This window comes from Musca vetustissima, unplaced genomic scaffold (assembly GCF_032173495.1).
Source record: "Musca vetustissima isolate MV318-11 ecotype Yass unplaced genomic scaffold, APGP_CSIRO_Mvet_v1 utg4332, whole genome shotgun sequence".
In the NCBI taxonomy this organism is placed as follows: domain Eukaryota; kingdom Metazoa; phylum Arthropoda; class Insecta; order Diptera; family Muscidae; genus Musca; species Musca vetustissima.
The window spans coordinates 110021-133301 of NW_026882123.1; the positions used below are offsets into that span (position 1 = coordinate 110021).

At 33.1% G+C, this 23281-nt stretch overlaps 1 protein-coding gene across 4 annotated transcripts in view; it reads right to left on the minus strand.

The window, feature by feature from the left end:
* The window catches only part of LOC133328326 (alpha-actinin, sarcomeric), a 35101-nt gene extending 21551 nt beyond the window's left edge, over nt 1-13550 (minus strand). For 2 of the 4 annotated variants that reach the window (XM_061536896.1, XM_061536894.1), the window contains exons 1-2: nt 13405-13550; nt 12143-12277 (exon numbers count right to left, since the gene is read on the minus strand). In XM_061536896.1, coding sequence (XP_061392880.1) covers nt 12143-12259 — 117 coding nt within the window. In that variant the 5' untranslated portion in view covers nt 12260-12277; nt 13405-13550. Of the gene's footprint in view, nt 1-12142; nt 12299-13404 lie in introns of those variants that run through there. The other 2 variants (XM_061536897.1, XM_061536895.1) reach the window with 1 other exon arrangement.
* Between the last annotated feature and the right edge of the window lie 9731 nt (nt 13551-23281).

A 23281-nucleotide genomic window follows, 5' to 3' on the forward strand; every position in this document is an offset into this window, starting at 1 on the left:
TTTCTCTTTTGTATATTTGCCCCCCTCTCATTATTTATTAGCATGATCTTAGGAGCTTTTGAAAAGCTCTGACCGGCGCAGTACAAACAAATAAAAACCATTTTTAGTCGAATGTAATTTGACCCTTGTCTATTACGACATACATTGAGAACAGAGAAGAACGAACATCTATTCATTCACCCAGTCTTGTTGAGCGTGAAAGGAGAGAGAGCGCAAAAAGTAAAGCTCTCCATTAAGAACATATATTGTGTGAGTGTGTATGTGTGGTATGATGAGAATATGTTTGGTTTTCAGTGAAAATAACTCAACATCAGTTGACTATGGCGCCCAAACATTTATTATCCACCAAGAATAATTTCAGAATCCGCTGAAATATGCTTCTAGCACTTAGCCTCCACTCATGCATATATGTACATACGTAAATATGTATATATGTTTATATTCATTACATCTTGGAGAAAAACAAAATTATTATTATAATAATGAGAAAATTTTCAATTGTCTGTCAGTCTAACTGTCAACTTGTCATCATCTGACGGCTGACATACTTCTATGTTGCTGAAAATTAGTTTATTCTGTCTTTCTATTTGCAGCAAAGAATTTCGTTTGTCTTCAAAAAAAAAACTGTTTACATATTGATCTTAATTATTGTCAACTTGACATTTGAAGGTTATGCTAAATTTAAATATTAGGCAATCATAATATTTCAATAACGACAAAAATAGACACATACAATTTAAAGTGATTTAAATTTAAACATAAATGAAAACGTACGGTATTTCAAAGGCAAAATTTAAATACACCTGCAATTGGTTCATAAACAAGTATACTATAAAACATAGATTTTTTTCCATTAAGAAAATGTGTTTTTATAAGTGAATATTTTCAAATCACTGGTCTATTAAGAATCAATAATCAAATAATTTCAAATACAATCTAATAAACTATATTTAGATTGAAAAAAAATTCAAAATTTGAATTCTCGAGAAATTCGGTAATAAGTTGAATTCATATTCCTCTATATACGAGAGCAGATCAATTTAAATCATCGATATGGTCTAAACTTTCATATGACAGTGTGGGTTTGTGTTTGACACGATCGGTTGATTTTAACCCAGATAACGCACGAGATTTTTTCTTCCAAATCTTAAATTGAATGTTAAAACTTATTTTTTTTAATAACTAATATTTTTTGACACCTCTGTCGCCTTGAAAAAATATCCTTCAAAAAATCCACGCCTCTGTTGGTCTTTGAAAAAAATATTCTTTAAACAATTCACACCTCTGTTGGTCTTTGAAAAAATATTGTTGAAGAAAATTCACACCTCTGAAAAAAATCCTATTGGGGATAAAAGACCTTTGTGAGTATATGAAACCCCCAGAGAGAATAATTCGATATTGGTCTAATTTCCGAGATATGTTATGACCATTTTTTTCTGGCGACCCTATTATACTTCAAAATATATATTTATATATTCATTTGTAGCTATTGTATGTATTTTTTGAGATTAAATTTCTTCAGTAAAATCAAATGAGGAATTTGTTTGTATAACATTTCGTCCTTCTAATTCGATATTTATTGAACTGCACTCCAAGTATCACAGTGTGACATTTTTCATCCTTGCAATATTCTACAAAAATATAAGATTTTAGGTGAGGTCCTCAAAGGCGAAAAATCGATATTTTAATGTTTTTTATGTATATTCTAAATTTTACCCGTTTCTTGGCACTAAAACCCTATCTGTATGTATTTCAATAAATTCAGTATACATTCTTTATTATGTATAACTGTCGGATTCGTCCGAATTATTTTATAATAACATATATATGCCAAATACCCCCAAAAAAATAAATTTTGAGGAAAAAACCCCGGTTTCCTAAATTTTTGAACCGGATATTCATACAATAAAACCGTTAATAGTCCGTTTCAATAAATTTAGCACATTTGTTTGCAAACTTTCTTATGATATGCATATAAGGTACTGAAACCGACTTTGTATCTGTGTAACCGGTTTCCTAAATTTATCAACCGGATATTCATACAATAAAACCGTTAATAGTCCGTTTATTTGCTTTCTTATGCATATGCATATAAGTATTGAAACCGGTTTTATTATCTGAATATCCGGTTCAAATATTTTGAAACCCGGGTTTTTCGTCGAAATTCATTTTTTGTAGTATTTGTAATATGTGTTCAGAAATATGTTTTTAGAAAATAATTAGGGCGAATCCGACTGTTCCACATAATAAGGAATGTATACTGAATTTATTGAAATACCTACAGACAGGGTTTTAGTGACAAGAAACGGGTAAATTTGGAAAAAGACCATTAAAAAGATAAAATATCTATTTCTCGTATTTGAGGATCCCATCTAAAATCTTGTGGACAACATTTTTGTAGCATATTGTGAGAATGAAAAAAAGCATCTTGTAATAATTGGAGTCCGGTTCAATAAATAAAAGATGAAAAGGACACACAAGACATCGAGTTAGGACGACGAAATGTTCTACAAACAAATTCCTCATTCGATTTGACAAAAAAAAAAGATATGAAAGATCTTATTTCTGATTTCTCTATTTGAAATATAAAAAAAACAGAAACCAAAATAAGAAATATAAACCCGAGTGAATATTGTTCTAATAATATATAGATATGGACGAGTATATACATTACCATGTCTATATATAGAAGAAGCAAAAAAATATATTGACTTACTGCTGTCATTTTTTTATCAGCCATTTTTGCCATAAATTTATTTTTAATGATTTTGTTCATCGCCTCATGAAAAGCACCAAAAATAACCTGAGGACATTTATTTATTTTTTTTTTCGAAATAATAAAAAATGTATTTGCATATTTTTTATGAAATGTAAACAAAATCAAATGCATTACACAACAACAACAAGTGCAAAACAAAATAAATTCTCGATTCAATTTTAGGCTAGTTTATATAATGAGTTTTTGCCCAAAATGGTAAAATGGAAAACATTTGCCGACCGCAGATAAAAACAAAATAATTTGGTGTTAAAAATTGTGAAACTGTTTAGAAATAGGGGGTCCATATTTTAACTGAATATATTGAAATATACACATATAGGTTTTTACTAGCATGACACTGGTAAAATTGAGAAGATACAATTAAAACGTTAAAATAACCATTTCCCTTCTTTGAGGAGCAATATTTTTGTAGAATATTGCGAGAATGAAAAAATCACATCTTGTGATAATTAGCGTCCATTTCAATAAATTAAGGACGAAAAGGGAATCTAATTAGAAGGACGAATTGTTCTACAAACCAATTTCTCAATCGATTTTACTGAAGAAATAAAGTAAAATAGGGTCACCAGCAAAAAAGTGTTCACGCCATATCTCCAAACTTTGCCTATGGCGAATATTTCCCTCTGGTGATTTCCTATACTCACCAAGGACTTTCATTCGAAATAAGAATTTTTTGCCTCCAAAAATATTGTCGCACAGTGTTATCTGATGTGTTATGAGTTTAATAAATTGTTGGCCAAATTTGAGGATTTTGGTCAATTACTATTACAGATGCTTTGAGAATATGATCTCAAATATTCCCTTATTTGAATTGTTATAGCTTATTTACTTCGATATCTATTGTAAGTTATCTGTCTAGAAACCCATTGTTCTATATTTAAGACTCTCAGGGTACATATTTGATTAAATCCACTTTTTTTTGGAAAATCTTGAATTTAGGTCTCAAAGCCCTTAATCATTATATATTTGAATTAAAAAAAAATATTTATATATAATCTATTATCTCATCTTTAACATTTTTTCAAACATTTTATGTCCTAAAATGCGAATACGGAATCAACTGAGAATCGTTCGAATTTTCTGTTCAATAATTCAAAAAAATAAATTATTTTTTATTTAAAAAAATAATAAGCAAGAATTATTTATTACCATGAGCCATATTCGATATATTTTTAAACATTTCAAAATTTATTTGTCTTTTTATTTATTTTCAAGGAAATTATTTTTTATAGATTTATGATCACAAAAATTATTACAAAATTCAACACTTTTCAAAACGAGCCAAAAAAATCTATATTTTTGTTTAATTTATTAACATGTACCAAGGAAAAAAACCTGACACAAGCCCAATCATGTGTATGAACAAATATATTTAAAGAAAATGGTTCAAGATCATATATTTTTTTGGAAAACAAAAAGAAACTGCCTAAAGAAATTATTTTTCTTTTTTTGTTTTAGAAGACACTTGCTTGCCAATCCACTGGTGACAGCAGTTCCTCCCACACAGTTGTTCGTCATGTACAACCTACCCACAATTTTTATATATATTTTTGAACACAAAAATAACTAATTGTTGTTATTTTATTATATGAAAATTACTTTCACCTTTGCAGAAATAAATTTTTTAATTGTTGAAAAAATGTCAAAAAAATGAAAACAATAAATCACTCTATTTTGACAAAATGCATTTGGCCAAGGTTAAAGAAGTAATTAGCAAAATTGTTTTCAAAATATTTTTATTTCAAGTTTAGCAATGTTAGCTTTTGATAAAAATATATATGTACTGAAAAATAAATATATTTAATATTATTTATATTAATATTCTACCAAAACTTTAATATTATTACGCGTGCGGGAAAAAGTCTTCGGAAAATAAATTTGTTATGTTCATTGCCCACAACAAATAAAAGAGGTTTTTACATTTTTGAAATTTTGATTTGGGTAATAAATACACGAAATATCATAAATAGGTCAATAATTTCTTAATGCACATTCCGTTCACAAAATATTAAGACCTTTCAAATGAATTTCGTGCTGCCCTCCTCACTGTGCTGCAAGATTTTGAGGAGGTAGACAATTTTTATTTAGAATGAAAAACCTTAGTGAGTATATGAAAACCCCAGAAGAAAAAAATCACCATAGTTCAATGTTCGGAGATATGGCATGATTTTTTTTTTTTTTTTGCTAGCGCCCCCTTATTATACTTGAAGAGTTAGTTATTACAGTTATTTTCATTTGTAGCTACTGCATGTATTTTTTGAGATTACATTTCTTCAGTAAAATCGAATGGGCGATTTTTTTTTGTAAAACATTATGTCCTTCTAACTTGATTCCTTGTGTATACTTTTCGTCCTTTATTTATTGAACCGGACTCAAATTATCACAAGATGCGACTTTTCATCCTCACAACATTCTATAAAAAATATTGCTCATAAGATTTTAGGTGGCGTACTCAAAGACGACAAATCGATATTTTAACTTTTTAAAGGTCTATTGTAAATTTTAGCCGTTTTTGCCACCATCCTTTAGGGTTTTAGTGACAAGAAACGGGTACAATGGAGAATAGACCATTAAAACTTTTAAATATCGATTTGTCGTCTTTGAAGACACCACCAAAAATCTCATAAACAATATTTTAGTAAAATATTGCGAGGATGAAAAATCGCATCTTGTGATAATTGGAGTACGGTTCAATAAATTAAGAACGAAAAGTACACACAAGGAATCGAGTTAGAAGAACGAAATGTTCTACCAAAAATGCGTCATTCGATGTTACTGCAAAAATGAATCTCAAAAAATACATGCAATGGTTACAAATGAAAATATGAAGCTATCTCTTCAAGCATAATAAGGTCGCTAGCAAAAAACAATGATCACGCACATATCATCTGGGGTTTTTATATACTCACAAAGGCTTTTATAGTCGAAAACAGCTTCTAGCATCGATAAAAGGCCTTTAATGGTCTCTATCGTCTAAAAAAAGTCCTTTAAAGGCTTCTATCGTCTGTAAAGTATTCTATAGTCAAAAAGGCCTCTAAAGGCTTCTATCGCCGAAAAAAGGGCTTTAAGAGGTTATGCTATCGAAAAAATTATAAAAACGCCTTTTAAGGCTTCTATCATCGACAAAGCTTCTATTGTTTAGAAAATGTCTTAAAAGCTTATATCGTCTAAAAATTACCTTTAATGGCTTATATCATCCGAAAAATGCCTTTAAAGGCTTCTATCGTCCAAAAACACCTTAAAGGAGATATAATCTTCAAAAATGCATACAATAGCTACGAATGAAGATATGAAGCTATACCTTCAAGAATATATATATATATCTTCATGAAAAATTAATTATTTCTTTTACATTTACATCATTTCATCACACGATTCGTGAGATACCCTTTAACCATATAAAGCAAACTGGTGAAATGTTTTTTTCTGTTTTTTTGTGTAAAAACAAAATTATGAATTTTGTAAACATTTGCTCAAAAATAAATATCAAAAGAATAACGACCACAACAACAACACAACAGAACAAATCAACAAAATTGTAGCCGTTCAATGACACACAATTACTGCTGCCTCTGCTGTAGCTGGCTGATGTCGACGTTATAGTCCGTCACTGTGGCTTCAACAGATGACGAATATTCGGATATTGTAATGTAAATTCGTAGTTAACATTTGATCACGTAAAGGCTCATATGATATGGATATTTTTTGGGATTTTTAAAGTGAATCAGAATTGCTCATATTTGTGGTTCACCAATATAATGTTAATTGGCAATGGTCATTTGACATCCAAATCCATATTTTTATATATATGGGTCCATGAAATATAAACCAATTTTTACAAACCCCTTGGAGCTTGAGAATTTTCATGAGGTGCATGGTTATTGAATACATCTACGAAGGAAGTTGAAAATGACCCAAAATTATCGGTCGATCCACGCACGTATTTATGTTCATCTGTAAATTCATATTTAGAATTTTCAATTTGAAAATAAACCAAAATTATCGATCTGTCCACGTACATATATACGTTCATCTGTAAATTTATATTTAGAATTTTCAACCGGGTCCATAGGTAGTGTACAAATTGTTAAAAAAAATATATTGCCCAAAGGCAAAACCAATAATTATATCTGAGTCCATATATGTGGTAACTGTTTTTTCTTTTCCTATGAAAAATCTATGGACCATAGAGACAAAAAATTTCGATAGAAAAACTAAGGATTTTTTCCTCGTTCCCCTTAATACCAAAATTATTACTTGAATATCTGGACAAAAATTGGTCAAAAGCCTTTGATGATAATCGGTCAGTAGAATTTTATATCGGTTTCTTATGAAACTAATTGTGCTCGTCGATTTGACGCATTCTAAATACCAAAAATATTACCTGGAACCCTGAACAAATATTAGGCAAGAGCCTATTGATGGTGATCGGTCAATATAATTTTATAGCGATTTGGTCCTTATGAAACTAATTGGGATTGTCGGACTTTTCTATAGATATATGGGGAACAAATATAATTTGAAAATAATATATCTGGTAAATATTCGGTCACCGAACAAAAATATAAATATTTCTTTTTATGGAAATATATTTCCTAAAAATAAATCGTATATCTAGTATTTTTGGAACACAAATATTTTTTTAAATGAAATCAACGATATTTCCAAAAAAATGAAAATTATTTTCTATTAAAAAAATAACATATAAAAATTACCATTGAATATCAGTGTCAATAAGTGAATTATCATTATTCATAAATTGAATAAAGTGGGAGGATGGATTCGGGGGCATTGCAAAACCGTATGCGTCACTTGAGTGGATTGTTTGTTGACCGGTTGGTTGGTAGCTACTTGGCTTTGGTCACAGCAGCAACACACACTTTTTCCTCTCGCAACATACGTATATATGCACGCATGGGAATTTCATCCACATACATATATTTTTGTTTGGGTTTACCTTTTCACATACCTATGATGAGTCTGAACTATCCGTTTATTCGTTAAGATATCAACCATTCACTCTTTATCCCACCTAACCCTTCTTCAATGAACCATGACCACCACTTAGATATGATGATGATGATCATCATCATCTTTTTCATGATTATGTTGGTGTTGTTATCTTTTGAATAATGCTAAAGTATTGTTTGTACTTTGATGTGTGCCAAAGTCTGTACTTTTTTTACAACAATTGTGAGTTGTTTTTTTTTTATTTTAATGAAAGCATCACCTCAACGCAGGTGGGAGATTGTGTATCTCTCTCGAGAGAGATATGAAAGGTATTTCAAGAAGAACAACAACTATTTTTTTTTTTTTTTTTTTTTTTTTTTGCTAGAAACATTGATTCATACATCAGCAGCAATAAAGTGACAGTCGAAGAAAACATATTTTGTCTCACCGAAGACAAAACAATAACAATTTACACTCTCACTTTGTAACAGCAGCAGAGCAGCAAAGAGCATTTCTTACGTACATGCCCACACTTTACAAGGTTAGCGATATACAAGTAAACCAACGAAAGGGAGAGAGGCGTAGAGGGGGCGGGAGGTGGAGAAAAAATTAACAAACCAGAATAATATTTTTACAATTGTTTTAAAATTTCCAACAACGACAACTGTCTTTAAATGCATTACGGTAAATATTACCAACGTCACAAATAGATACACAGCCAACGTGACCTTCATTCGCACAGAATCGAAAGAACAAATTACAAATTGTCGTTCATACAGATTCTATCAAGTTGTGTGTATCGGAAGGGAAATTGAAAAAATGCTGGTGCTCATGCAGATTTTTATCAATTTTGTCATATCTTTGTGCTGAGTACGTTATAATTTTGGGGTTCATTATTACTTTTTTTTGTTTGGTGGAGATAACATTTTGAATATTAATCACGAAAAATAGCTAAACAAGAATTTTGATAAAGAGAAATGGGAATAAAAATAGCTAAACAAGAATATCACAGTTTATGATATAAAAAAAGAGAAATTGAAGGTTATAAAAGCTTTATTTGCATAGTTCAATTTATTTTATGTTCCATGTGCAGGGTCCAAATTTTTTTTTGATACCAAGCCGCCTGCAATTTGGTAAGGTTATTAGAATTTTTTTGATCGTAATCGGTAATGGATGGAGTTTTTCCACACAATTTCCAATATTACCCAGGACGTTAAGAACTTTTTGACAGTCGAAACCTAAAAACTGGTCACCACTACTGTTTGGTATTGATTTCATATAACAAATATTCGATATTTTGATATATATCAGGAGCTTAGTATCTTATGGCGCCGTAACAAAATTGCGCCCTATTGTGTCAATACACACAAACTTTCATTGAAGATATCCCGAATCATAAAACGCATTCTTTAAATCCGCCCAAAATACCCCAAGCGAAATAGATGCAGTTTATGTCGAAGTCAGTTAATTATAATTTTGGGTCCAACATTGCAAACGCCAACAGCCAGCATTGAACGAATTGAGAAGTAGTCTGCCAAAGTGGGACTGGCAGTTAATGGCGAGGAGACCGTGTTGATGATATCAACGCGCAAGACATCCAGTAGATTCGGAACAAATGTGGAATTTGAAAACTACAGCTTCGTGGTAGTGAACGATTTTATTTACCTTGGAGAAGAATAGTGTTTGCCAACAGATGCTACTATGGTCTGAGTTAGGGATAAGTAAATCAACTTTCGACTAATCGACTTTTTGTATTGAAAAATCCTTGAATAAGTCACAAATTCGAGTTTTCAAGATTGACTTTAAATTTTCTTCATAAATATAATACTTGGTTTATTACCACGAAGGCCAAGTTGCCCTACGCATTCCAAAACTTTATTTTATCTGTTGACAAAAATTAGCCGATAAAAGTCGAAAATTGATTTCGAACAGGTTTGAAAAAATCGAAAAGTCGACTTTTATGTCAGAGGCAAGTCTAAAATTCGCCTTTTTTGTCAGAGGCAAAAATCGAAAAATCCAAAAGTCGACTTTTGCGCTCGTCTATGTCTAAGTAAGCAATTTAAAATCAAGGCCACCTCTCGCTGGACCTAACACAAACGCTAAAAGACGCTACGGTGGCTAGGCCATGTTGTGCGACTGAATGAGGATGCCCCAGCTCAAAAGGCATAGAAAAGCGAGCCAAATGATGGTTCAAGCAGAAGGGAAATGCCACGGATTCGATGGAAAGATCAAGTGGAAGATAAAATAGCGAAACAGGTTCTTTTAAATTAGAAAAACTGCGCACAAAACTGACGCGACTGGAAATCTTTTTTAAACTAGGCTTATGAATCAAATGTTCTGTCTCGAGACAGCTCAATAAGTAATGAAATTTAATCAGAAAAACAAATTCTATAATTTTGTTGGGGATAAAAGTGATCTACGGTCCACAAGGGGAACCAACAATATATTGCTCATAGGCAGAACCAACAAATGTTTATATGTCCAAAGACGTGGTACTTTTTTCTATACAATAATTTAGAGCCCAAAGGAGGACTCAAAAATTTTTGATTGATAACCTATGTGCCAAAGTCCCTAACCGCTCTAAATTTCGAAATTATTGCCTGAACATCTGGACAACAAACTACCAAGAGCCTTTTGATGATGATCGGTCAATAGAATAATAACGATTGGATCCTTTTGAAAATAATTGTGCTAGTCGATTTAATGAAAATTCCTACAGATACATATGTGGATATTTCTTAAATATCAAAGTCAATAAAATGTAATTTGAAAAGGTCAAATGATGCATTTTTGGGTGACAAATAGAATTTGAAAATAATATATCTGTTAAATATTCGATTACCGAACAAAAATATAAATAATTCTTTTTTTCTTTTTGAAAATATCTCTCCTAAAAATAAATGGTTTTACCTAGTATTTTTTAACTTTAAAAAAAATACACACCACTTTTGTCCTAGAAACATTAACACAAATGGAACGCGCCGCGGCGCACCATTTGAATTGAATCAAAATGACATTGTCACAAATATGACAGATATTCACCTAAACATTTTTTAGTTAAATATATATTTTTCAAGATTTTCCCATACACACACACGAAGAGTGTGAATACTGGGCCAAGTTTTTCCCCCGCACTTAAAATCATACTCATACACGCACGCACACAGACACCTCTTCTGAACGGAGAAACGGAAAATTGTGTCTTCAAATAATAAAAAAAAAAAAACAGAAACAGAAACAGAACAGAAGAAATCGATGAAATGCATGTTGATGGTGATGCTGCTGCTGCGGCCGCTGGTGTAGAGATGAGGATAATGTATTGCGTGAAGAAAATGTGAAAATTATATCTATTTTTAAATATTGAGAAAAAAAAGCTTTTCCTTCTTTCTCTTGCTTCTCATCAAATTTTACCTACTAACAAGAAGATATACACAAATACACATCTATTGGAACTTTATCGAAGAATCATTGAGTGTGGTGAATATACACAGGCTAAAAAAATGAAGAACTCGATAAAGATCACAAAGACGGAAATCAATATCTAGAATAACAAGGGAAGGGAAGACCATCGATGGGAACTGCAGTGCAAGGGGGCAGCATGGGAAACTGGAACACCACCCATTCTCAATAAGATGTGAGGTGAACATTGGGGGAAAAGTGCGTGAGAGGTAGGTGGATGATAGGCAGCTAGGCAGCCAACCATTCACAGAATATCTTGTCTGTGACTTTTCGCGGCCAAGACAATTTTGATACTGAACAAAAAAATTCTGAAATTCTGTTTTGAAATTTTTAAAAATAATTCTATAAAAAATATACTTTATGTGGGCGGTTGGCAGTTGGTTAGATGGCTCTTGGTGGTTCTTGCAATATAGCGACAAAATATTATTTATAAGAATGTGTTGTTTTTGTTGTTGTTTTTATGGTTTCGTTTTTTCGGTGAAAAATAAAAAACGAGCGATTTAATATTCCAATATTTTGGGACCAAGAAGGCAAAAGCGGGGTAATTTTTCACATAAATTTTTTGAGAAAACGAAAAACGAAGATATATACAAGTGTGTGTGTAGAGGACGGACACCGATGATGATGGGGTAATATTGGGGCGGTGTTCAACAGCTGCTGTGAACATGTGAAAAATATCCACATACATTCAGATCGCTTATATACCCACATACATATAAATATTTGTATATGTGTATGCAGTCATAACATTTCTTCGTGTGACTATGTGTAGATATATAAGCTTGAGATTATATATCACTGCCACCACCTTTCATCATTAATATATTTTCCAATCAGAAGAAAAAAATAATATTTGGCAGATCGATTCTATTATTGACAAAAAATCGAAAGATTTTATGTAATGGGGGTGGGCAAAAATATGTTGGGCCATCAATGACAGTGGGTGACACTTACCTTCTTTTGTTGTTTCTCCCAGGCGGGATCCAAAAGTCCCTCGCGCTCCCACTCTTCTTCTTGCTCCATGTAGTTTTCACCATAACCTTCCATGGAGAGCCCGTTCTCCATCATCATTTTGAATTCGTCGTGTTACTGTAGTTGAAATGACGTTTTAAAAGTTAGTTTATTTTTGTTGTTGTTGGTTTGGTTTTTTTTTCTATTTTTTGTCGAATTTTTAGTAATAATTTTTGGTTTTGAAAATTTGTTTTATTTTTCTCTTTTTTTTAACTTAAACTATTTCGTGTTTTGTTGTTGTTGTTCTTTCTTTCTTTCTTTCAGTGAGTAGAGAGGGATAGAAATTCAATTCCAACACTTTCAGAAAGTTGGAAGCGAGAGAAAATAGCGAATAGCTACTCTAAAACAATTTGTATTTCGTTCGAAGTATCCTTAAGATTCTAAATCTAAAAGAAGAAGAAGGAGAAAAATAAACATCCAAGGGGTAATGAGGGAACGAGAACATTGAAAAAAAAAACAGATACAATGTAAGCAAAAAAATAGAAAAGAGAAGACTAAAAGTACAATGAAAGCAGGGATGTCTAACTGCAGCAAATTCAAATCTAATTTTAAATTATCCACTTAAATAAAATACATATAAATGTTTTTGTTTTTCGTTTCTTTTTTTCGTATTTCTACATGCAGAGTTTTGGCACAATTTTTCAAAATAATTTCAATTGCAGCAGTAGCATTTTAGTGTTTGTTCATTATTCAAATATTTGCAGAAAAGAAACAAAAAAAAAAACGATTTTTTTCGTAATCGCAGAGACAGCATATGCGTTTCCTCTTTTTTCTGTTCTTCTGTTTCTCTTCGTTTGCTTCCTCTTCTTGTTTGAAAATGAAAATAAAACTTTTTTTTGAAGATTTTTTTCTAAAGAATTTTTATTTTTCGTTTCTTTTTTATTCTTGTGATTGTATAACACTAGTTTATTGTTGCTGTTGTTGTTCTCTATATATATTTTTTATTTTATATTTATATTCTTTTTTCATAGAAAAAATATTTCTATATATTGGCCAAAGAAGTATCCACAAAGTTTTTTTCTTTTTTTCATTTAAAAGATAGAATTTTTTTCGATATTGAAATTTTGAAAAAAAAAATATCCAAAAGTTCATATAATACACAATTATACTGTGTATACGTATGTAGATCAAATTTATATATATTTTTGTATATATAGGATGAAAATTAATTTTTTTTTTCTTATTGGTATTAGAACGATAGATACGTGTGTCGCTTGCAAAGAGAATGACCCGCTCGCGTTGGTAGCCAACTCAAAACTAATGTTGCGCCAACGATAATCGTGCGTTCGAACTCGTAAGAAAACTTTCTGTTTGATTTTTGTGCAACTTTGCTTTGTGATCCCTAGGTGGTGGTGTTCGGTGATCTTCAATGGCTGGTTGATCGGTCGATCGGTGGGTTGCTGGTTTATTCTCAGAGTTGGCTCTCAGTGCTCTGCTCGTCTGATGAATGGGCCATGCTCACACTCATCCATTCGTCCATCCATCCACCCATTCATACACTCGCGTTCACTCACCAAACACTATGCAAACAAACAAACAATTCTCAATACTTCACAACAGCTGCGTCGACGTTATGAAAAATGCAGTTAACAGCGCTGCTTATGGTCTTAACCAAGAAGAAAACCAGACATAAAGCTATGCCACAGTCATCTGACTTCATGTTTTTACGACTGGCATAGCGTCGTCGTTGACGTCGTGTTTTCGTCACAACATTAACTGAGAACGAGAATCGATTAATTTCCACACTCCTCCGTACGTTTTTCTATGCGAAGAAAATCCAACAGAGAATAACCCAAACACAATAACCTACCTAGTAGCAACATACACCTACCTCCCACTACTCCATCAACACCCCAACTCAAACAAATAAATAAACAACAAATTTAACACATATGAACTGGAGAAAAAGCCCTCTGCTCTCATCAAATGAAAAAAGAGACAACAATCAATAGACAGGATGTTCGGTGTCGATAGCTATTCAATAGTATGTACATACGTATACGTTAAGATGCACATATCGTAGGTACAACACAACATATCTATTTGTGTGTTGGTGTATTTGTGTAGATATCTATAAAGTGACCGTTAGCGAATGTTTATTTGCTCAATTGACAGGAACCAAAAGACATTTGTCATTTGGAAAACAATAATAGAAAAGAGACTGCTACTGTTAGCAATTATTTGTATATGTATATACATGTGTGAGTGGGTGGTTTGGCGGTGATATATTTACTTTGACAACAATTTTTTTTTTCGGTTGCAATAGGTTCCTAACTATGACATTTTTGGGCAATCTCTTACGAATTTGTAATCGATTTAGCAATGATTCAGAGAAGTCCCTCGAAACGTTTTGCAAATTAAATGAAACCTTTTGCAAATGAAGCGAAACATTTTGCAATTGGAATGAAACATTTTGCAATTGGAATATAACCTTTTATAAATGGATTGCACCCTGTTTTCAATTGGAATGAAGCATTTTCCAAATAAATACACGAAATATTGTTTGGATTTTGTCCAAAGGGCTAAACCCATTTCAGACAATTAGGAGTCAATTTACAAATGTCTGTACGTCTGTCTGACCGGCTGGTTCGCACCATAACTCTCGAAGGTAGTTACGATTATTTTTTCGAAATTTTCACATCGAAATATTTTTTCCAAACTAAAATCAAGTTCAAAGATGAGGAAAATCAATACACTACTTCTGCTAGCTCCCCCACAATATGTCAACACTGGGTGAAAATTAATTTTATAGTATCATGCAAATGGACTATACGTTTTGAACAAAGCTTTGTACAACCAAACTCCCACAAAGGGTCAAAGTTTTCAATATTTGTAAATTAAATATTGGTGGAATGTCCAATTTTATCCAAACTGTACACATTTCTTTCAAACTCAAAGCATGTTCGAAGATGAAGAAAATAAATCCACTCCTTCTGTTTGTTCCCCAACAAAATTGTCAAAATTGATCTGAAAATTTAAACCAAAAATCATTCTAGTAGTTACTCCACAAAGGGCCAAAATTTTGAAAATTATATAAAATTTGTAAGGCGAACAAAATATCTAAATTTTTATCCAAACTTTGCACATCGTAATATTTTTACCTAGGTGGAAACCGTCAGTCTTCTGGTACCTCCCCCACAATATTTTGTTAATCCAACAATATTAACTGTGCCATCAATTTTTCCCCTTTAACTAAATCAAGTTTGAAGATTGTGAATATCAGTCGACTACTTCTAGGACCTCCCCCACAAAAAGATTCAACAATTTTCAAACTCATATGAAGTGAACGGAATATCCAAATTTTATACAAACTACATAATATGGTCCGAAAATATGACTCATCGATTCATTCCTTCTGGTACCTCTACCACAAAGTGTCAAAATTTAACATGATTTGCTCCAAAATTTGGAAATCTTAATACATTTACCAAACCTAGATAAAGTCCACTCCGTTTGGTTCCTCCTCCACACAAAGGGTCAACGTTTTAATTTGAAGTTAATTTAATATTCAATTGTTAGCGCATCGTAATATTTTATAGTGTCTATAGGATAACCTCTTATGTATATTTTAAATACAGATTTTCCAGGCGAAATTCGTTAATTATCATTGTAATTTATTGCAGTTCAAAATAATTCATCTGAAATTTTTATTCCATTTACAATTCAAATAATTCTATCATCGAAGTTCAGTTGAAAAGTTTTCAATTACAGGTGAAAATTCCAATTTACAAGTTAAATTCAATAAAACATTATTATACCCTTCACCACACTGGTACAGGGCAAATAGAAACGAGATAATCACTTTCTGCGTCCGTCTGTCTGTCCATGTTAAATTAAAAAATTAAATTATGGGTCGCATTTATAATCCGAATAAGATGAAATTTGGCACAGCCTACTTATTTGGACGAACCCTGTTGAAATTGGGAATAATCGGTTCAGATTTAGATAGCTCCCATATATAGATTTGTCCGATTCCACAATAGTTCGCCCAAGTCACAATGCTGGTCACAAGTCACAAACTTTTGAAAACGTACACAATTAAGAACAGATTGTCGTATGTGAAGTTTTGCTGAAATCGGTTGAGATTTAGGTCTAGTTACCATATATATTTCGGTCCGGTTTTAAGTAAATGGTGCACTAAACTGCCAAGTTGTATCTGATTGGGGCGAAATTTTGCATGTCGTATTGAAATGAGTCTACCAATACCACCACATGTCCAACATGGGAAGGACATACACATAACCAATTGAGGCCTGTTGTGCGCTCCAGAAATGCGGAGAAAGTTAGAATTAGTGAAAGTTTAGATTAAAACATTTTGGGTCTGATCCCTACGATGACCTATCAATCTAGGAATTCCGTGTTTTGTGAGAACTTCTTCAGTCTTCTCCATTCACACCCCCTCAGATCGGTTAGTCCGTGAAAAGTGTCATTTCCCAAGAATTGTTTCCGAAGGCATGTAAATGCTGGGCAATGGCACAGGAAATGTTCCAGCGTTTCACTGTCTTCCCCACACGCTCTGCACATGCTGCTACCTTCGCATCCAATCTTGAGTAGATGTGCCTTCAGGCTCAGGTGTCCCGTCGGAATACCCGTCATTCGTCTTATTTCTCTATTTTTAGCGTTAGAATTTGCTTAGTTTTGTCTTCATTTGGGTCACCCCATAAGATTTAGGTCATCTTTCCCAAAGAGTCTTGTGGGGCTCATTCGCCCATTTCCTCATTTCTAAAAGGGTTTGGCAGTATTCACATCGATTGTGGGTAGTGCAATAGCACTCCTAGCTAGTTGTTTGGCTATCTCGTTGCCTATGATTCCTTCGTGACTAATTCGTACAGGTCCGTGTTGTGGGAAATCATTAATGGTATTTATACATTCCAATACAGATTTGGATTTAACTGTTTTGAAAGATATTGCCTTTACAGCTTGTTAGCTATCCGTAATAATATTTATTGCATTTTGTCCTTAGTTTGAACTTAACCAGTTAAGACACTCTGTTATAGCTTGAACCTCCGGCTGTGATCTGTAAGGCGAAGACAAATTTCGGTACCCGGTTCATCGATAAAAAGACCCAGTCCTGTTTTTCCTCCTAGTAGAGAGCCATCTGTAACAGTTCCCAGCCGGCATCTGAACTAGTGTTCCACTATTCCATTGTTCTCTATCTGGTATTATAGTCTAACACCGTGTTACTACTCTCGTTTCAGGTGTGCGGTCTAAATCAAAGGTATTGATTGTTGACTCAGTAGTTGCCTGTAATATGTTTGTGTGCGGAATGTTGTGTCCGGTGTCTATCCACTCGTCCATTGCTTTGAGTCTTAAAGCTGCAACCGCCGCTTCATATTTTATTTGGATGTCTATTGGATGTATATATAATATTGTCTCCAAGGTCCTAGTTGGTGTTGTGTTGAATTTTCTGCTACGCTTTTACGTTACATTTTTTATCCATTGCTGTCCACCAGACAACAGACGCGTATGTTAGAATGTGGTCTAATAACGCTCTTATAGGTCCAGTATATCATATTAGGATTGAAACCCCACTTAGAGCCTTGTCTTTCTAGCGAAAAGACATATCTCCGTTTTGTCCGTATTTACGTTTGAGCCCCTCGGTTTAGCCCAATCCTAGGCGATGTTAAGCACCGTTTCGGCTTTCCTGCATAGTAAGTTAGGTTTCTTTCCCCTAAGAAGAATTATAATGTCATCTGCATAACAGACTGGTTCCAATCCTTCATCGTTTAAGTTCCTTAAGAGTCCATTTATGGTAGTTACCCACAGGAGCGGTGGCAAAATCCCTCTCTGTGGTGTTCCCAGACCTATTTTGTCTCTGATTGTTATGTCCTGTATGCTACAGCTAATCCACCTATTTCTTAGCATATAGTTAACACAGTCTATGTTTGCCCGATCAAATCTATCAAAACCGATCCAATTTTTTAATTTATTTTGTTTCGAATTTAATTTGTGTGATAAACACTGCCTGAAATGATTTCAATAAAAGAAGACATTTTTTGTTATGTAAGTCATTATTTTGAATATAATGCAATGATTCAGTATATTGATTAATGTGTACTGAAATATCTGTCCATCACACCTTCAATCTTGTTAAACGGTAAAAATTAAATGGTGCAAATATTTGTCAAGGATATATTTTCGGATATAATTTCTCATGGATGTTCTTTTTAATCGCAAATGTGAATGTGTGTCACTTCTCCCATATGACAACTCTTACAAAGCAATTAACTATTTTGTTTTATTCAATGTAGACCAATTAAAAAATAAAAAAACAAATTGATATAACATGAAAGAGTCTCGAAACGAAATAATTATTGAACAAATGTCTGAACAAGATTTTAATTTTGTGGCAATGAATCGGAGGTTTGTTATTTTTGTTCAGTTGTGTTTTTTTTCTGCCGCTAAAATAGTCTTCAGTTTCTATTTTCAGCGATATAAGTGGTGCCATCATCATCATCATCATCGCCATCACCATCTCAGTACCGCGTGCCGCTTGTGGCATCATAAACTCTTCAGTACGTACGTAACCCATTCAAGAGAAGAGAAGCTAGTCGGTCATCATCAGCTGTCAACAGTAGTCCCATCATCTCGACTACAATGTATGGCTGTTTGGGTACACAATTCATCGAATTCAAATGAAATGAAGTGAATAAATTGAATTACTACTGTATTTACTGTATTATATATTCAAAAAAAAATACATACATACATACTGATTTTAGATGGATCATAGCAACAACTTTCACAGTCATATATTATTGATTATACTGCTGATCATTTATTTAGGGTTCGCTGTTTACATGTATATCCCACACAATAATGGTACCGAAATGATCAATTTTTGGGAACATCAGTCGATCAGGCGAATTATCATTTTTATTGTTAGTAATGATCTCCGATTACTGGAACATCCGATTCCAAAAATTCGAAGGGCATTCGAAAGAGTACATGTCTTAAAGTTGGAGAAGCACTTCTGCTCATCAAGAGTTGTTAAGATTTTTACTTGAAATTTTAATGGGACATACTTGAGTTATATAGAAAACCAAAATTACATTTTTGAAACCGAGAATTAGGTGGCCCCTTAGTGAACAGTGAGATTTCATGTTTGCCGAGTTCTCACTAAAACCCTGACTTTTTCAAATGTTCATCAGTGTATTCTCATTGAATTGTGTATAAAAAGTACATTTGTTCATATGTAAAGTTCGCACACAGCGGGCGTATTTTTATCACAGGAAAAAAAAAACAAAAACACCACCCACACCCACTCAACAGAAAATGCCAAAATGCCCCCATATCATGAGAAAATAATTTCGTTCATTTTATTTTCAAAACATAAACACAGTCGAGTAATTATGATGAAAAATAGCAGTACAAGGTAAAAATTTATAAAAATACAAATTTAAGAAACAAATGTTTTAAAAAAAGGCATGAATTAAATTAACATTTCATTTTTGATGTAATCCCGCACATTGGCATCTAAAAATAAAATCCATTCACTCAAAGAAAAGTAAGTAGATAGTGCACTTGGGTATATCTGAATATATGCAACACAATGGAAAAGTCTTCAATCCTGCCAGAATGGCGCCCTGAGGACTGCAACAGGGTGTCTCCTCTTGACTCTAACACTTACATAAGGAGACGACGATCCTTCCTGTGCGTCAACACAACAAGATCTTGTCGATGCAATACCTGCTTGTGTGTTATAGAAGTAACCATCCAAATCATCACCTAATGGATAGGCAACCACCACCTAGGCATAGCAGGAAGCATCTTCATGATATGGAGAAAGAGGCCCAAAGGTACAAAAGGGAGCCCCTAGATCAACAGGCCTATCGAGTCGTATTCACACGAATGCAGTTGAGAAAGCAATTCGAGAATATCGTGTGAATGCAATCCTCGGAGATCACCCACCCACAATAGCAACAGCTACCACAACAAACCAGTGTGGCCTTAGCACAACTGAGATCTGTATGGTGTAGCCGCCGCAATTCATATTGGGCACAAATTGAGGGCACGGTCAGCAATATCTGCCTGATATGTGCTAATGGTCCACATGGCACGCTATACTTTTTCAACTGCCCAGCCAAATACACACAGGTCGCAGCCTTTTTAAACATGGAGTTAGAATCAGATCCAGATAAAGATTAAAAATAAATACACAACAGAAAAAGCTGCTACAGCAACCAAAAGTTCAATCATTTTGGCAAAAATTTCATTTTCGTTGGAAGACTTTTCTGGAGACTTTTCAAACCAAAAATAATCAATTTCATAAACTTACTGGTCTAATTATGGCCAAAAATGGGAATCTATGGCCCATAATGTAACTGTAAAAGAGTTAAAAACGTGGTTCAGTTATTATGTGGCGTACATTCAAAATTTCTTTAAAAAATCGGTACACTAAGATTGGAAAACTTGGCTGGAAAGGAGACGACGATCCTTCCTGTGCGTCAAATTTAATATAGCAAGCGGGACATTTATATTTTCTTTCCCAAGAACATGGAATGCCGACCTAGAGCCTTTTTTTGTTGAAAAATTCCTCTAAGACCCTCAAACTATCGACAATTTGGCGGTACATTTATATGGGGGCTATGTTAAAACATGGACTTTCTGCACAAATGTATGCTAGCCTCCGAAACCTTGAAATGCCAAATTAGCCTTTTCGGTTAGAATATTCGGCTAAAACCCCCCAAAATGTCGAAAATCGAACAGGAAGTTTATATAGCGGCTCTATCAAGACATAAACCTATAATGATAATTTTCTGTGCAGATGTTTACCAACCTCGGTATGCCATATTACAGTCCTTTCAGTTGGACAACACGTCTATAAACTTCAAAATACCGAAAATTTGTCGGTAACGCTATATGGGAGCTGCACCAAAACGTGGACCGGTATGCAATACTAAACATCCTAGGAGTAATATCAATGCCAGTTTAAAATTTCAAAGCTTTAACTCAAATATTGCAATCTCTATCGTGATTCCAACATGGCTCTATTGTCTTCAATTTTTCTTAAACAAGATATTATTAGCCATACCAAAATGTGTCAGTCGGTGTTGCCGACAGTCAGCGCATGTTTTGCGGATTACACAAAGGTTTTACGTTATTCACTTTATATATTGTATATGTTTTTATCAAAGAGGTTTCGTATTTAAGGTTGTTCAAATCGGTCATTCAATTCCCTTCAGATTAGATTTACAAGTTTATAAAATATTGGCCCTTCGTGAGGGAGGCCTTCCTTCTGGGCCGATAGGTCTTACCTGCGGACTTCATGTAGACCTGGTAAAGATATTAGACTGTGCAAAGTTTAATTCAAATCCGACATACCTTCTGCTGATATTAAATTTATATATAGTGAAAAATATGATCCTATGTGGGGGAGGTACCAGAAAGAGTGGACCAATGGTTTCTACTTGATCTAGGTTTGGTGAAAATAATAGGTTGTGCAAAGTTTGTTCAAAATCGAACATTCCATTCGCCTTATATTGAATTTATAAATATTGAAATGATGTAGTGAACCAATCTTCAGACTTGATCTGGGGTTGGTCAAGATAATAGGATGTGGTGGTGTGGAGGTACCAGAAGGAGTGGACCCATTTTGGAATATTTTCCTCGCATTCCAGTTTTGAGTAGGTTTTTATAAAGTGTTTTAATTTAAAAAAAATAACACAAATTTCGCAGTTTAGGTCGAACTGAGTGAACTAAAAGCATTTTTATTTGAAAAGAATTTGGAATTTTATTAGGGTTTTCAAACATTTCAACAACTGAAAAACAAATCTTTAAATTTAACATTAAAAAAGCTTGCAAAGTGCTCAAGATTTTTTAAATATGTTTATAAATAAATATTGCATAGGAAAAACAAAAAGATTTTTTTCTATTTTGGACTTCTGACGAAAAACAAAAATGTTAATAAATATTTTAGTCATAAAAAAAGAAGACAAAACCACAGCAAACTAACATTAACTCATGGCCAACATAAAAAATATGCTTACGTCTATGGGGCTCGAACGAATGTATGTATACCGAATGTATGGTACCGCCGTTTGTCGTGTTCCCGTTTCTTTTGCTTTGAAGAGTCAAGGGACCCGAACGTATTTAGTTTATTTATAAATATACATATACATATATATTTATGTGTTCGTTGTTCGTATTGGTATCTATATCTTCCATCTGATCAATTTTTTTTAATTCTAGATATTTAGTGTTTAGGTCTTTATCACATCATATATATGGAAATATGTGTACATACAAACATACGTAAATATGTTCATAAAAGAAAAACAATGCCAATAAAATTATTATGGAAGATTTTCAATAAAGTAGACAGAAAATGGAAGAGTCATTGCTACGCATTCGATTATCTGTCATTGGAAAATATTTGTACATAAATATTAATTTGTTAACAATTATTTTGAGAAATGTTCACTGGGAAAAGAAAGGTCAAACCATTGAACTGTTTCCAATGCAGGAATACATGAAAGTTTTTTATGGGATATTTAACTATAGCAGCTTCTACAACATTTCAATATATTTCACACATAACATTCGTAAATAAAATTATATCTACCCTATGTTTTGATATACCGACACAATGAGTTTTTTTTTTTTTTTTTGCTACATACAACGTAAATCAAATCCGAATATGAGTCTTCTCGGTGCCCTCCCCTTGGTACCTACCCCACAAGGTGTCAAAATATTGCACATTTATAAATCTAACATGATCCGAATGCAGTTCCCATTCGATCCAAACTTTGCACTTCGTAATATTTTCACCACGCCTAGATCTACTCTGAAGGTGGAATTAATTCGTTCATCCCTTTATAACCAAGACTGGACAATTTTTAATAATGAGGTTTATTGGTCATCCTCTTCCACAAAGAATTTGATATTTTCACCAATTTGTCTTCAAACGATACAGGGCAACAGATATTTTTGGATACACATTGGTGGCCAAAACCAAGGCAATTAAAATTGCAATGTTAATACATGCCGATATCGTATTGTATTTTACAGTTTTTAATTGGGTACTTTATTCACTTTAAAAAACAAAGGCATTAATGCAAAATTCATTATGAAATAGGTTAG